The sequence below is a fragment of the Xiphias gladius genome, chromosome 5 (assembly GCF_016859285.1).
Source record: "Xiphias gladius isolate SHS-SW01 ecotype Sanya breed wild chromosome 5, ASM1685928v1, whole genome shotgun sequence".
In the NCBI taxonomy this organism is placed as follows: Eukaryota; Metazoa; Chordata; class Actinopteri; order Istiophoriformes; family Xiphiidae; genus Xiphias; species Xiphias gladius.
Window position 1 is genome coordinate 9,656,133 of NC_053404.1, and position 17,640 is coordinate 9,673,772.

General features: G+C 38.2%; 1 protein-coding gene across 1 annotated transcript; it reads left to right on the forward strand.

Annotated features, from left to right (window-relative positions):
- The first annotated feature begins 709 nt into the window (after nt 1-709).
- On the forward strand, nt 710-16,628 carry mtmr6 (myotubularin related protein 6). The gene is made up of 15 exons (XM_040127144.1): nt 710-930; nt 3,549-3,680; nt 5,153-5,315; nt 5,560-5,717; nt 6,817-6,945; nt 8,457-8,591; nt 8,796-8,928; nt 9,057-9,166; nt 9,501-9,626; nt 9,817-9,866; nt 11,905-11,998; nt 12,118-12,224; nt 13,254-13,388; nt 13,513-13,639; nt 14,300-16,628. Exons 1-15 carry the CDS (start codon nt 907-909, stop codon nt 14,654-14,656), a joined length of 1,980 nt encoding a protein of 659 aa, XP_039983078.1. The 5' UTR covers nt 710-906; the 3' UTR covers nt 14,657-16,628.
- Nucleotides 16,629-17,640: the final 1,012 nt, after the last annotated feature.

Below are 17,640 nucleotides of genomic sequence, written 5' to 3' on the forward strand. Positions count from 1 at the left end.
AACAAAAATCGTCCATTAACGATAAAAAGACTACAAATTGATTCCGGTATTTATTTCAAAATAAAAGACAATTTGACACTAATAAAATATGTTAGAGGCATTGGTCAGGCAATTTGAAAAACAGTTGTTTTACTCACACTCTTTTTTAGTGACAATTATTACACCTCGTCATTTTTGACATTGGCATCATTTTATTGTTGAATGATTTCTATTTTTTATTCTATTAATTTTACTTTTTTGTTTTTTTTGCAAACTTTTAAATGTAAAAGTTTGTGATGAACTTTTACATTTGAATGAGGCCCCAGATCCTCAGGAAGTCTGAAGGCTCCACATTTACCATACCGCAGTTTGCTGTAATTTACTTAATGCAGTTTTGTTTGTTAATACTATATGCACCTCAAGAGCATATTATAAAACGAAATAATAGTGGGCCTTAAGGCAAAACCTGCATGATTACCCAATCTTGAGGCCACATCTTGTACAGGAGCCAGGGGTTAAAATCTAGTTATTTTATTATTACTTCAATACACTGTGCGTATATGGTGCAGTTTAGTAATTGACATTGTGCTTAATCAAGATGAAACAGTTATTATTATTAGTTATTACTAATTAAAAATACACACGCAATCAAAAGAGTGGGTTATAATTTTTGTTATCTAAATGCGTTCATAAACTTGTGCTTTTATTTTTGAAAACCCCACACCGCAAGTATTGACGAGATTGCCTGGATCTTTACGCGGATGGAGGAGTAAAAATAATTGACAATAAACATACATCGTATGCCTCAGACAGAGTAAATGCAGTCTGTGCAACAGTTTTAGCCATAACATTATCAATGATACAGTTTTCTCTGTAAGGTTTCGTTTGAAGCTTTGCAGTCGCTGCCAGCTGTTTTGCCCCGGGGGAATGGAGCATATCCGAACGCCAAAGGTAGCTAACATTTCTAGCTAATTGCAAATGGATGGGATACAGTCAGCAGCATGGCCTTGTCTGTGGGGGATTTTTGTAATGTTGTAGTGTGGTTACGTTAGCTAGATATTAATATTTAGACTAAAAGTGTGTAGATCAAACTAATAACATGATGGCTAGCAGGTGTCGCCAGCAGCTTGGAGTGCCAGACGTGACGAGCATCAATGAGCTGTTTGTTTTTCCGTGCAGCAGACAGCTGGGCTTCCTTTTTGAAATGTTACTAGTTGCACGCCATTTTAATGATGGAGTTAACGTTACACGATCAAGCCAGTCAGTGCATCCATTGTGATAAAACATCAAAAGTAGAACCCAAGCTACATTCAAGCATTATGGAACATTGATGGACCTATCAGAAATGCAGTACTGACTATACAGGTGTTCACGCCCTGGGTGATCATTAAAGGACTGACCTCTGTTTATATAGTCTCACTATTTTATCATCTGGACAGTTATCCTAAACACATAACCAAAACAACTAAGGACTGGGATTTTTCACACACATTGAATGATTTTTACTGACGAAGTCAATTCCCTGACCTATAAATCACTTACTGAAGACCAAACTGAAGCCAATATATACACCTTCACAAATACACTTACAAAAAAAGAGTAGGTCTAGCTTGTGTCTCCAGCTTGTGAGCTACAGAGGCCTATGTCGAAGATGTCTGAGCAGTAAATGTTAAGGGAAAGCACCACTAGAAAAGATAACGAGTAGCTGGTGTTGTCTGGGGATTGTAGGCTTCAAACAGTAATTGATTTCAAATGATTTGAAACCAGATATTAAATATGAAGACTTTAATTTTTTTTAAATGGTCCAATTCCATTTTTCATTCTGTAAAGTTAAGTAATTTGTTTATTAAAAATGCTACAGTGCATACACTGTTATCCCAGTATGGATCACTGTACACACCTTCAGATTAAAAGTCAAATCCAATATACTGGGGTAGAAAGGCAACACAAAACACACAAAAAACATGTCAATTTCCAAATCCTTCTGGACTGCAGTGTTTGTGGTTTAGGTGGCTTTCCCTTAACATTTACTGCTCAGACATCTTCGACATAGGCCTCTGTAGCTCACAAGCTGGAGACACAAGCTAGACCTACTCTTTTTTTGTAAGTGTATTTGTGAAGGTGTATAAATTGAAAGATGAGCTTTCTTTTATCATATTAGGAAGCAGTGTGACCTAATTTTCGAGGCTCCAGGATAATTTTACTTTACAACAAAGTACACGCAATTCTTAGGCAACAACATTTCCAATGGAATATGAATACGTTGGGATCAGGTGGGAGTGATTCCATGCAGACTGGGTGTGGCCCTGCCGTCTTAATCCACCTGTTTGTTTGCTTAAATGAAACAGCACAGGAGGTCAGTAATGCTATCTAGAAATGGCAAACAGATGTTTTCACTTTGTCTAAAAAGACTGCTACTGTCTCGTTTTGACAGTATTTTGGTCCATGACACTGTTTTTAAGTAGTATTAACCCCATGGTCAATCTGCATCAGAAATTAGTTGATGCTGCTTTAGAAAGATTAACTTGTGAAAAAAGTAGGCAATTTTTTGAGGTATGTGTTGGTTGAACACTGTATTTAAAGTACTTTGAAGGATAGCTTAGACCGCATCATTAGTTTACAAAAATGTAAACATTTAGATCATCAACTTTCCTTTGAGACGGAATTAGATGCTCTGTCTCTCTTTTCCTCTCTCACTAACTCACTCATTCACTTGCACACAGCCCCTCCTGTATGTGGTAAGAAGCCTGCCTATGACAGCTGTGTCCTGCTGGTTGCTGGGAGACAGAGATAGGTTCAACCATTTCATCATATCTGAAAACAGGAAAACGGAAACAGAGGAGAGGATGTCTGAGTTAACAAGAGAACCGCTACTGTGATGAATCATGGATTTGGACAGATAGCAGCAACATCAGCAAACAGTCCAAAACCAACAGTCCAATAGCTTTTTGGTCACAGAATGAATGTGACTAGTAATCTGCATACCCCTTTTCAATAAGGAGAACTCTTATTCTAATGGATTTTAGTGCTAAAAGGGATTTGACAGGAATGCAACCCTGTAGACTGCACATATATTTAATGTCCATCAACAATATTTTCCAACGGTTTCTCAGAATATATGCCTGTCATGTTGGGACTGATCTTGTTAAGGTCTGTGATATGTATTAAGTAGTATAGCGTAATAGACAATATGCATACACTAATGAAGTACATTTATCCTGGACTGGAGGTTTTCTGCTAAATCTTATTTAATGGAGTTATGAATGGGCATTCTGACCATGAGGAGATATAAAACCTGTTGTTTATTACAACCAGTCGACCACAACCTTCTTCCTGTGTGAAAACTTGTGACTTGAGTAAATGTTCTGAAATGAAAAATAAGAGTTTTGTTTGATTTACAGTGAGCCACTTACATTGATTTTTTTAACAGGTGTCTTTCCTGTTAGCAACATCCTTTTTTCCTCTCTTCAGTATATCCTGTACATAACTTTACACCCAGCTGAAGAAGTTAACCTTATTGCTACCTACTAGCCAACTATTACATGTTTGTGTGTGTGTTTTCTTTGTAGGTGGAGCAGGTGCGGCTGTTGGATCGTTTCAGCAACAAATCCACAAATGGCACACTGTACCTCACAGCTACACATCTTATCTTTGTGGAGAGCAGCTCTAACAACTCAACCTCTGCCGGACAGGAGATCTGGGTGAGTAGTTCTGGTGGTGCCTGCATTCTGCTAGTATTACAGGTATCACTCACAATCTCAAGCACATAACATATGGATGTAGCCACTGTAGATGTACCATTGGTATTTCTTTGATGAAAATGTGTAAAAAAAAAAACAAAACAAAAAAACGGTAAACAGTTGGGCTCAATTTACAGTGCCAAGTGTTGTATACCACACCAGTCCAGGTTGGGCTAGATGCTGATTGGGAGGACTTCCACATTGGAGACATTTTCCCCCGTGATTACTACCCATATGCCCCAGAAATTTCACCTGCTGGTGCCACTTTGCCAAAGATCAGAAGTGAGATGGTACAATTTCAAACACGCTAATTTCTTTGGGTTACTGGGGATGCTCATTTGACAACATGGGCCTGTTTTTAGCCTTCTAATTAACTTATGTTGGTCTGCAATATATTGTTCATGCACTCCCATAATGGAAATATTTATGCAGTGTAATGTTGCCAGGAGCAAAATCATTGCTGTTGCTGTCAGATATTTGCTGTTGATCTCCTTTTTATAATTTGACAATGGCAACACAATGGGAGTGCAGGGGTATGAGAGAAACATGGAAGTAATAGAAGAACTTTAATTAGGAGATGTACAATGCTGCTGTAATGGGCCTAGAGCAGTCATCTAAGACACAGGATTATTGGGAATTTATCCCAATATGCATGTGCTCTGTGCGGTATATACTGTATGTATCTGTGGAGGAAATTTACAATTAGTCTTTAGGTCAGAGTGAGACGGTGTCAGAATTTTGTCAGTTATTGTACTTCATAAAATATTAAACACATCTTTCAGTATTCTGAATTTTATTTATACTTCATTCTTATTTACTTCACAGATCTTTATGAGGAGCTTCAAATGCCACAGTGAGCTAAGGTCTTCCAAGGCATAAAGATTTTTTTGTTGATGACAGATGTAGGTGTGCAGCAGGTGGACCAATGCCAGGCTATATAATTGTGCTTTTTAAAAGCCAGTGATTTGCTTCTAAGTCCCCTTACAACAATTTTAAATCTGTTGTTCTTGAATAAGCTTTAAAGGGTGTTACACTAGGTAATCATGACAGTCTTGTTTTTTTTTGTGTATATACAGTACACAGTTTCAAACCACCATTTGTTTCTTGGTTATTTAGATCCTTACTGACACAGTGCCATATTTTTACCATCTCTTCCTATCTGTTATATCCTGGTTCTTCATGATCACTAGGGACATACAGACTTACATGTCATACGAGTTCCTAGTGCTTACTTTATACATAGTACACAGATGCATTATTAGTAATGTGCTGCTGTAATTGTTAAATAATTGATTTTGTTCTTTTTCCTTTCAGTGTAATTCAGTCAAATAAATAGAAACAAACCAGCACCTGATTTAAACCAGCAATCCACTGAATATAATCAATTATCTCTTTCTTTCTCTTTGGTCTGTTCCTCCCTCCTATCCCTGCAGATTTTGCATCACCATATAGCCTCAATGGAGAAGCTCTCTCTGACCACCACAGGCTGTCCTCTGGTCATCCAGTGTCGTAACTTCAGGGTGGTTCATTTTGTGGTACAGAGAGAAAGAGACTGCCATGACATCTACAGCTCACTCCTGCATCTTCTACGGCCTGGTTGGTTTCAGTGTGTCCGTCTGTGTTAAAATCAGTGTTTCTGCTTGTCCATACGTAGGGATCTGTATCCTATCATGGACCTTCCATCCATTTGTTGCTCTCTTGCCCCCTCCTGTTTTTACCCTTTCTACATATGTAATAGATAGTATAATAACATAAAATAGAAACATAAATACACATTGTTATACATATTTGTTTTGTGTTTTATTAAGTAATCTCTTTGATTTTCTTCTCCTCTGCCCAGTATCCTATGAGGAGCTCTATGCTTTCTCCTACAACCCCAAACAGAACGACCAACAGAGAGAGGAAGGATGGCAGCTCATTGACCTGGGGGCGGAGTTTGAGAGGATGGGTGTCCCCTGCGACCAATGGCAACTCACTGATGTCAACAGAGACTACAAGGTAGGCAGTTCGCTATGTCTTGTAAACAATAATGGGAGAGGATTTGTCAGACAGAAGATCTGCGGCAAGTTTTGGTACTTCTTTGTTACATTTGATGTCGCATCCATAACTGCCTCTTTTATGTGCTGAAAGGGAGAACAACAAGCAAATAGTCTCCACAGTGTAACGGTATTTCTTAACAAAATTCACAGCTAAGATCTGCAGTAGGCCAGACTTTTAAGTAATAATACACCTTTTATAGCTTTAAATCCTTCCTAATCAGGACAAAATCGATAAACAACATAGATTATGTCGATGGAAGGACATATTGTCCATGCAGAGGAAGTGACAAAATAAAACTTAGAGGTGAAATTAGAAAAATGAAAAATGCTCCCAAATGGTACAAAGCAAGCCCAGTATAAACTGGATTTACTGACAGTTGTTGAACCTTGGTACTTTCTCTGTGTACCATAAACTTCACCTACCACACTGTAAAGCACAAAGCACTTTAGTGTGCTTTCACCAAACACTCTCCAGGCTTGCCAGCTCAAATGTCAGGCAAGGCATCCCTATGTTCTAATTAGCTGACTATGAGTGAGGGTGTGGTGGTATTTTAGGAAATCGGTTATTATGGTATATTAGACAAACCATTTGGACATTACAAAGCATTATTAAGACATCATGCGTGCAGTTTCAGAAGAGGGCACTAGAGCTAAACTGTTAGCTCCAGTGCTAAATATTAGCTCCAACTCTAGTATGATAGACAAACAAAACTTCAATCCAAAGTCAGATATTTGAATCTAAAGAAAATTGACATCTACTTTAAAGAAATGATTGCTATCAGGAAAGTGCAGAATATTATGAGCTGTAACTATAATTTTGTACTATTACTGTTAACATTTTGATTCAAGGTTCAACATGTTTACATACAGAATAGTTTCTTGGGTAGACTCATCTGTTGTGCTGAACGACTAATTGTTATCAGCACCATTTTTCATGGTTCAGAGCATGTTTTTCTGATACTTATGCTCACAAACCAGGAGATGTCTGTCAATATCTTTTGTGTCCCTGTGCGTGATTGTATATGTGATGTTTATATGTTTTGTGTCTGGTTTACCAGGTGTGTGAGACATACCCACGGGACCTGTATGTTCCCATTACAGCGAGTAAGCCTATCATTGTGGGGAGTTCCAAGTTCAGAAGCAAAGGACGCTTTCCTGTACTCACATACTTCTACCAGGAGAAAAAGGTACTTAATAAACTATAATAACATGCACACAAGAGAGTACAATCTGTTTTACAGAGCAGGAAAAAGACGTCTTTGTATACATTGTATACATTTATCTTATTAAGTTGGGTTTGGTTTTTTTGTTTGTTGTAGTTTATAAAGAGAATGTGAAAGGGAAAAAAATCAACATGGAATGTAACAAGACTGCTATTAAAGGTGTAGTAGAGTACACGTTTTGAGAAAATCATCCATCACTTTATCTGAAGGCATCTTTTAAAAAAACAAGACATCCGGTTGAAAGCCAAATTATTGGCCCATAACAACTGCAATGTACTCTACATTACACCCACAACACATATTTGTTTAAAGGGATAAATGACATATTTATAATTTTTAAAGTCTTACTAGTAAGAGAGAAAAAACATAAATATTTTCCACAAGATGGCACTAAAGGAAAGGCCATAGGATTATTGAAATTGAAAGGGTGTATTCTCTAGGTTAAATTAATGTGCTAAGCAAATTTAATGGGAATGTGCAAAATTGAGATTTTGGCCAAGAGTCACTCTACAGGAAAACTCATAAAATGTCCAACATGGAAAGGATTTGTCCTCTGTGTACATGTATGTGCTTAACATATTTCATGGAAATCTGCTCATTATATTTTATGATTTCTTGTGTACACATGGAAATTCTGACCTTTCATTTGTGCTAGATGAAAAGTCAGAGGGTCACCAAAATTGTTAGGAATCATTGTTTAAAGGCCCATGACATTTCAGGGAAATCTGGATAGTAGTCGTCAAGATATCTTTTTTCTACAAAAATGTCAGAGGCACTGATGAACATTGGGACCTGCAAAACAAAAACAGTATTAAACACATTTTATAGCATTGTAAGTACATTAAAAAAAGTTATAATCAACATGTTCTGTGCATACCTTATTACTGCATTTTAAAATTGGAAAGATATGAATTCACTACTTTGTTCAACATAAACACACAGACACACACACACACACACACATATTTTGATTCCTAATTTTCCAGTAAAAGGGCTTTTCTGTCCTGCCTGCTTTCTATCCCATATTATGTGGGATTTATTTTATGTGTCAACTTGTCAAAACCCAACTCTCAACAAAGGCTTGGCAAATCAACTGTTTGCACTCTGCACTGAATCAGTGCATTTTGGGCACATGGACTTCTTGGTTTTATATTGAATGGGTACAAGCACAGCCTATATAGCGTACCACAAATTATCCATTAAGGATTGGAAAGCTGAAACACTAATACTGTTTTCTGTTCATAATCCAAACCAAAAAACGAAATAGTTAAATTGTTATTGACATTTGAACTCCTTGTCAGTTTGATATAGATCAAACAATTATTTTGAGCTGTTTTTAAATTATAGGTGAGACATGGAGGGAGGTAATGAATGGTTGGTCAAATGATCTAGTTTTAGTTGATAATATAGCAGCAGTATTTTGTATTATTGTAACTGCCCTTGTGCTGATCATTATACTCTGTTCATCCTGACAGGCAGCAGTGTGTCGATGCAGTCAGCCTCTCTCTGGGTTCAGTGCACGATGCTTAGAGGACGAGAGCATGCTGCAGGCCATTAGCAAAGCTAATCACAACAGCCGATTTGTCTACGTCATGGATACTAGGCCAAAGGTAAGTTGGTAAAAGCCAATCAAAGTCCTCAGAATAACATGTACAGGGTTCATTAACATTAGTTTTTTTTTTTTCCCATTCATCAAGTTAAAAAACAAATGCCTTAAATGTACTGTATTTATGACTAGGTTCAGTACTACATAAACAATTAGTTAGCAGAAGATTTGCAATTGTTTGTTTTTTATCTGTTTTTTTCTCCTGCAGTTGAATGCACTAGCTAACCGAGCAGCAGGTAAAGGCTATGAGAATGAAGACAACTACTCCAACATCCGCTTCCAGTTTGTTGGCATCGAAAACATCCATGTAATGAGGACCAGCCTGCAGAAGCTGATAGAAGGTTAAACACAGCTTAAAACTGTTAGTGCATTTTTGCAGATTGTTAAGAAGGGTACTTATATAATTATTCAGACAAGGTGCAAGTAGTCAGTAAATGGTTAATCTGAAACTACTTTCTTTCTATGACAGTGATTGGGACTCGGTCTCTCTCCATGAGTGACTACTTGGTTGGCCTGGAGAGTAGTGGCTGGCTGCGGCATATCAAAGCCATTGTAGACGCAGCTATCTTTCTCGCCAAGGTAAACTTTTTCCCTTTCCTTCTCCTTGATTTTTGTTTCTCTGAAAGTGCATTTAATTGCACATTAACATTATTTTTATTCAGGATATTCAAGTGTTTTTCTGAAGGTAATATGCCATATATTACCTTGATCTTCCTATAAACAAAATTTAAAACATGCAGTAATAACCACTATGATATCATCATCTCTACCTTCTTTAAATCTGAACTGTCCATCTCAAACCTGCTCATCATTGGCCCATCTATACTAGTCCATCATAGACTTTGACTGTCAGGGACAGCTTAAATTTATTTTTTTTAATCTTATCACAATATTTTGATACTCTTGATCCCAGGCGGTGACAGTGGAAGGAGCCAGTGTGTTGGTTCACTGTTCAGACGGATGGGATAGAACAGCCCAAGTCTGCTCCCTGGGGGCATTGCTCATGGATCCGTACTACCGTACCATCAAAGGCTTCATGGTACCAGCCACAAACACACACATGCACAAACACACACACACACACACACAAACACATATGCGCACACACACAGAGTTTGGCACTAGTTTAAAGAAGGACCGTAGAGCTAATGTGAATATGAACTTATTCTTCTGCTAGATGTTTGTGTTTCTTGCATCATGCCTGCTTTTCCCTTACATTTGTCATTTAGGTACTGATAGAGAAAGACTGGATCTCCTTTGGTCACAAGTTTGCCGACAGGTGAGGTTTCAACTGGAATAACCTGGGTGTTTAGTCAGTATTTGCTATTAGAGCAAACTCAAGCAGGATCTCATAATTGCATTTTTGCAATTTTTATAGTTCTTCATATTTAATGACTACTGTCAGTGCCCCCACATGTGAGAAAACATGATGCCATGATGAGTGCCCTTTCAGTGAACAAAAAACATAGTGCCCTATAGCGTGAACTGTATGGGAGAAAATCATTGTGAAGTGCCCTTCCAGTCATGAGATACTGTGCCTTGTACTGAAGTTGATCAAGTCCCAGCTTGCCATGTAAACTGGGTGGCAGGCAAGGACAGAGGTTTGCCAATCCCTGGCATCGTAGACTGATCCTAGGGACATGGAATGTCACCTCTCTGGTGGGGAAAGAGAAGGAGTTCTTGCGAAGAGTGGTGTGGTACCCTCTGGATATACTGTAGTTGGGCTCACTTTCACGCACAGCACTGGCTCTGAAATCAAACTCATGGTGAGGGTCCAGCCCCACACCAACACCTTTTTTGGAGTTGCCGAGGGTGTGAAGCGCCAGGTGGGTGCTGGGATAGCTCTCCCTGGAGAACAAGAGGGTTGCCTCTACGCTACTGCAAGTTGCTGAGAGGGGGGCTCTGACTATTGTCTGTGCTTATACACCAAACAGTAGTTTCGAAGTATCCTTCCTTCTTGGAGTCTGTTGGTGGGGTTCTGGAAAGGATACTACATAGGGAGTCTATAGTCCTCTTGGGGGACTTCAGTGCTCATGTGGGCAACAATGGAGAAACCTGGAGGAGGGTGACTGGGAGGATTAGCTTGCCTGATCTTAACCTTCATTAGACTGCAACCTACAGGTTGCACTGGGGCATTTTGCAGCTAAGTGTGAAGCAACTTGGATGAGAGTCAGCCCCTCCACCTCTATTTGGTGCAGTGTCAGCAGTAATGCAGGCATTGTACCAGACCGTTGCGGTAAAGAAGGAGCTGAACTGTAAGGCAAAGGTGTCGATCTACGTTCCAACTCTCACTTATGGTCATGAGCTTTGGCTAATGATTGAAAGAATGAGATCGCAAATACAAGCAACAAAAAAGAGCTTCCTCTGTAAGGTGGCTGGGCTCACCCATATAGATGGGGTAAGGAGCTCAGACATCCGGAGGAAGCTTGGAGTAGGGTCACTGCTCCTTTCCAACAAAGTGAGCCAGTAGAGGTGGTCCGGGCATTCCATCAGGATGCCTCCTGTGTGCCTTCCATTGGTGGTTTTCTGGGCACGTCCAACTAGTAGGAGACCCCGGGTAGACCCAGAACACACTGGAGAGACTCTATATTTCCTCTGGCTTTGGAATGCTTTGGGATTGGGACTACTTTGCTCAGTCTGCTGTTACCGTGTCTGACTCCAGATAAGTGGATGAAAATGGATGGATGGATGGAAGACCCAGCTTAGAAACAGATGTGGAGAAGGAAGGCTCTCAGATCTTTTGCTGTTGTCAATTGAAAGGAACGTCCCAATTAGCCATAATGAGGTCATGAACTTTTCCAAAGTCGTGGCAAAAAGATGACTTCTCCTTCGATTTCACCAATCTTGCTTCTCGCCTCCCCAACACTTCTTGCTTCCCTGAGACTGCTCTAAACAGCTAATTCTCAAAATTTTAATAGTTCTATATTTTAACTGTAGATGTGCTTTAGAAATAAACATTTAAAACGTAACCCATTCCTTGTATTTTATTACAGAGATGTTCACAAAATAATTGTTTAAAAAGTAAAACCTGTTTGATACAGAGGTACTGTTTTCCTTTTATTCTAAATCCCCCTATAAAACGTTAATCTTAATTGGAGATGTAGACTTTTTACCTAACATGCATCATTGTTCTCTGGTTATGGGGGACCAAGTAAATATATCAGGTGCCTTTTATATTTTTTTGCCCCTGCCCCTCCTGACAGCCTGAGACCCAGCCTGGTCTCACCCCATTGTATACAGTATACTATTTATACTACTTTATGTCTTTAATAGCTATTATGTGAAAGTTGTTGTGTATTTGAATTATGTATCTGTAGATGTGACCAGTTGGATGGGGATCCAAAGGAGGTGTCTCCTATTTTCACTCAGTTCCTGGAGTGTGTCTGGCAGCTGATGGAGCAGTTCCCACAGGTGTGTGGGACTGTGTGAGCTACATGACGTGCATTATATCAACACAGATACACAGTATGTGCCTTACATGCAGTGTGTTATGTTTGATTGTATTTATATTATGATCACTCTCTCCTTAGGCATTTGAGTTCAGTGAGTGGTTCCTGCTGCAGATCCATGAACATGTCCACTCCTGTCAATATGGAAACTTCCTTGGCAACAATCAGAGACAGAGAGAGGAGTTGCAGTGAGCCCAACACACACACATTTTTGTAGAGTATTTGTTTTCTGTGTTGGTTTGTTTTTTTGAAGTCTTCCGCACTTCCTCACTTCTATTGGCTATAGAGATGACAACTCTGAAACATATTCATCAGTTCTAAAAGGATAACCTTTTAAAACTTTTCTGTGCATCAAAGTGGACACACCTCTATTGACAAATTCATTGTCAGCTCTCTACTTTAAACAGGTGTAAACAAACATAGAGAGACATACCTACTTAACCTGTGTGGCTGCATTTTTAACCATCACTAAAGAAGTCCCTCCTCTAACTAAACCTAGAAGTAAGGATTAGCCAGAATGTCCTCTCTATGAAAAAATATCCTCATTCTGAACATAGACAATCACACAAATACAGTACACAAAACCTAGATTAATTAATATAGCAACTAATTCTCATTATTTTTCAGTTGCTGGTGAGGACACTCACAGAAAAATATTCCACATTGATTTTCAGATATTTCTCTGGTTGTTTAAACCTTGAGGTGCTCATTGTCCTGTGTGTAAAATGTCCTCATGCTTTACCAGAGTAAAACAAACACTTATTTACTGAGGATTGTAATTCACACAAGTCTGACCAATAGTCCATATTTCCATATTACACAATCTACACTCACTATCTACTCTGCTGTGTGTTTTCAGAATATCAAAAGATTAATGGAGCAAAACAACGATTTCACATCTTTATACAGCAGTTTGGATAACAAAAATGAAAGTAAAGTCAGACATATGTCTTTATATTCAATCGCTTATATTCACTATGTTTCTGTTACTTACATTTATCTGCACTGGAAGCATGAATATGTGCATAAGTCAACAAAACATGATAGAAAGCATGGATTTTACCCTTCTTTTTGATAGAACACAATACATTTATGATTTTACAGTGAGCTTTCTGTGTTTGAAAGCATAATTAATCTTGGTTTTTGAAGACCACAAGAATTGGACTGTTTTTAACTTTATGTTTTGTATGTCTCTTTAACTACTATTATGTGTTCAGGTTCAGAGAGCGGACACACTCACTGTGGGCATTTCTAATGAACGAAAAACAGAACTACTTGAATCCATTCTACAGTCCTGCATACTCTGAATTGCATCCTGTGTTGGAGCCTTCCACTCTGCCTTACCATTTCAAGTCAGCACAGCCTTCCTCACCTCCCTGCTATTGTTACATATTTATAAGGCTATACTTTATTTGTCCTTATCATTCTACAAAGGAATCTTATTTTTTGTGTTTTGTGTGCATCTGTGGTTCCAAGGTTCTGGAGGAACATGTATCACCAGTTTGATCGGTCCATGCACCCACGGCAGTCTATCCTCAAAACCACTCTGACCCTGAGAGAGAGTAGCCGCAAGGCAGAAAGCACATTGCAAGCACTGAAGAGTGTGAGTAGGCACACAAAATTTTATCTATGAAGCCTATATGTTGAAGTTAAGATGTTCTTGTTTTGGATATTCAGTGTGGATGTATACTGTTGTTCTCTTGATTTTTTTTTTTGTTTTGTTTTTTTTTGTTGTTGTTTTTTAAATAAAATCCCATTTCTACAGAAAAAAGAGTGACCATGATTGCAACTTTTTTAATCTCATCTCAAGATCATGAGTTAATTATCTTGTATGGATAGCAAAGTTTTTTCTTGTGATATTGGGGAACCAAATGGTAGAGAGCGAGGCCACCATTATTTTGAGACAAGATAATTATCTTATTGTTGTCTTGAAATAAAATAGCTGCAGCTGGCTGATCTCAGTTACCACACATTACATTTACTTTCCAAAAGCATCTTTAGTTCATTCACATAAAAACCAACCCACAGTACCATCACAGAATTTATGTTTAATCTTGAAAGATTTAAAATACTTAAACTGATAATATTCACCTCAGATATGCTGAGATATTCTGAGCATGGGGTATTTTAGACACTTCAGTGTGTTTTTACTTGAGTAAAAATGATCAAATGATGAAAAGTATTACAGTGCGTAATTCATATTTCTGAATTTCTGAATAAAACATCTGTCTTTATGTTGTCCTGTTCCTTTGTCTCTGTTCAGAGACTCCAACAGCTCGGTGTGACTCCCGTTGTGACCTCTGAACCCCCTGCACCTCCTCCCACCAGAGATCAGTGCTCCAACTCCAAAACCCTCCCGCCACGTCCCGACTCCCTCATCCTGGTGGCACCCATCAACCACAAAGAAGTGCAGCAACAGGTGGAGGAAGATGAGCAGGAGGAGATGGGTGAGGAGGCCACGGAGAGCACCGACACAGAGCGGACAGTAGAGGGCAGCAGTGTCACTGACAGCAGGAAGCAGAGCTATGGAGAGCTGGAAGGGACATACAACAGTGAGCTGGCCAAAGAAGAGCCAGCTGTTGTCAGTCTGGAGTTTGGAGTGGCACGCATGACCTGCTGAGACCAAACGGGTATTGTGGGATACATGACTCAGAGAGAAGGCTTACTGAAAGTGTGTGCATGTCAAGGGGAAACTGTCGTTCTGTATGGGATTACGTGCTGATTGCACAGTAGTCCTGAATCGGCCAAGTGGATGAAGTTGCCGTATAGTCTAAATTTCTATGGAAAGCCTCATTATTATGTTATATATTGCACCTATAGGAAAAAGGCGTCTTTTTTTTTTTTTAATGAATGTTAAAAAGCACTATAGAGAGGTAATGAATAGAAAAGAGAATAAATTCATCCAAAAAAATGGTGAGTCTTCTAGTTTGTTCAGTTTTATAATCCATTTTTTTTAAATATATGGCCTTGATATTCCTAACAAATGGTCACATGTTTCAGCATGAAAAGCCACTCAAAGTCACATTTTATGGCATCAGAAGTATTTCATTTCATCCAAAGGCTTGAATCCAATTTAATCTGAATGCTTCTTATGAAAAAAAAAAAAAATCATGTCCTACATTATTAAAGATAATCTAGCAATGAAAATAATACCAATAACTGCATCTGACTAAATGCAGTTTGATTTGCTTTTAAGTAGTCAGCGGTTGTTTCATTTATGTAATTATTAATGTGACAATGGACCAGGTCCAGCTGTCAGCTGTGAACTTTTTTTTAAAAAGAGAATTTTACTAAAGTTGATTTTACCAAATTTGCCCTAAAGGATCCATGCTTTTTCTTAATTCTCCCAATTTAAATGAATGGGAAAGTGGTCTCAGACTTTTGGATCTCACTGTAACTGAATAGAATTTACCGTAGATGCTGGATGTTGAAATACGTTTGAAATAAGTATATCTAGATAAAATATTATTGTAGAAAAAAGTAATGGAATGGCTTTAGGTTAAAAATCCTTAAGTTTCTTTTTGTGGTTGCTATGTTTTAGAACAAGACATTATTATACACCTTTATTTTTAACTGGGTTAGGTTTACTGCCCTGGGGATGTAGCATGTGAATTTAGGCCAGAAGTTCCCATTTATTTTTGAGCCATATTGTCTGTTTTGGCTTAGCTTTTATTTGTTGAGACCATAATAATTCTGTGTTAATTCCAGACTAAGGTTGTAAATTTGCTTCATATTAAAGCTTAGAAAGGATTTGATCTTAATTGGATTTGAGCAAACATTTTCTTGATCAGTATGCTGCAGAAAGGCAGGATGTTAAACCTGGAGGATGTCAGGATAATCAGAGTTAATGAGTGATGTATGTTTCTCTGCTATGCAAATTCATGATCATCTATATATATTTTGTTTGCATCGTGCTTTCCATGGCACTCAAGGCAACAACTTCACAACACCCAACTCTGTTCATTCTGCTGTGTTTTATCCAGCCTGTGTGCTATTAAATACTTTATGGAAATTGTGCTTACAACTTTAGCAGTGAAGTTCCTCCTTAAAGACCACTCTTCTCCATCCTCACATACTGTAGGAATAAATGGAGTTTTGTACTTACACACACAGAAGCATATTCACACAGCCATTGGAAAGCTGACCACAGACAAATCATTGTCTATGAGTAAAGAAACCTATAAATATAATTATTCAGCTATAACAACTTGCAATAAAGAGAGCCTGGCAGTGCAATGTGATGTATGTACCCCGTGTCAACTCTTTCACTCTTTAACTTAAGAGAGAAAATGGCACAATAATTGGCGCAAAGAGAACCCACACATCAAGGTAATGTGAGCAATAGGGTTTTCAGAAAGCAAAATGTGTTTTCACCCTTTTTCTTCATATATCTTTTACCTCTCTTGTTCTTTCACAAGGTTTCTTATTTTTTTATTTGACTTTACCAACCTTTTTAAGGTGATCAGTCATTTTTACGCTTTAGATTGATGAATACAGAGTGCGAAAGAAGCTTTATTATGTTTTTAAAATTCCAAACTAAGACCTATTTTACAGTGTAAAGGTATTCATAAAATTGTTTGAATATGTGTTAATTTCTGTAATATTAAAAGAGTCATTCAAAGTATAGGGTATTCTGAATGTTGATGTTGACAATTTGGTAAGTCAGGTTAACGCACCTCTAACATTATGTCACTGCTCTCTGTGTTAAGGCAGTCTTCCTGTAGCCTACTTTTGCATGTTATCTCACATTAAACATTAAGAAGTCTCTTTGGGAGACAAGCTGCCGGGGGCTCTCCAAGGGTTCTGAATCATTAAGATGTGTACTGCACACCATGCTGGTACACACCCCTGAGAACAAGGCGGGAACACTGTACTCTCCCTCAACATAAACACATCCAGTACTCATGCAAAACATCTACAGTATACACACAGAGATAGCCCATGTAAATGTGCATACTGTATATATACACACACACACACAGATGGTGCATGTACAGGTTGTAGGTGTCCATGTGTGTGGTTATGTGCTGTAAAATGGGTTTGTGTGACTCCCTAGGACATCTAACTAAAATTCCCTACTTGCTGATATTTCACTATTTTTCTCTGACATCAGTGCAAACTGCAAGATGGTTATCTTGAGTTTAAAGTGCAATCACATCATTGATTACTGCAAAATAGTAGAAGTTGTTTAGCCAGGGCATCTGGCTAAATGAATATGCTAGGACTTTAAAGAGAAAATGCAGACAAGCTTAATGGAATTGGAAAAAGGACAAATGCATGTGTCATTTGTATTTCTGAAGGAACTGATGTCTATTTACCTAAAAGATGTCATGATGCCAGGTCATCCTATTTTTCCAGCATTACTGCAACAATCTGTCATAACCCCAAAGTCCTTTTAAAAACAATCAATTCTGAGCCACATCATCTCTTCCAGTGATGATGTGGCAAGAAGCAGTTGCTTGCTGAAGAGGCAGAGACGCTTCAACTGTGTTTGTTAAATTATATTCGCCATATTTATCATTTTATATTCAGAAAGTTGTCTAAAAGATAGAACTCATGAGCAAAACAAAAACTTACCAAACAAGAAAAACTCCTGGTCAGAAA

Bases quoted from the DNA above. Each gene is read 5' to 3' on its own strand.
- mtmr6 (XM_040127144.1), top strand. From the start codon at position 907: ATGGAGCATATCCGAACGCCAAAG. The intron at 3,681-5,152 runs GTGAGTAGTTCT...CTATCCCTGCAG, and splicing joins CTGCCGGACAGGAGATCTGG to ATTTTGCATCACCATATAGC. The intron at 9,167-9,500 runs GTAAACTTTTTC...TCTTGATCCCAG, and splicing joins CAGCTATCTTTCTCGCCAAG to GCGGTGACAGTGGAAGGAGC.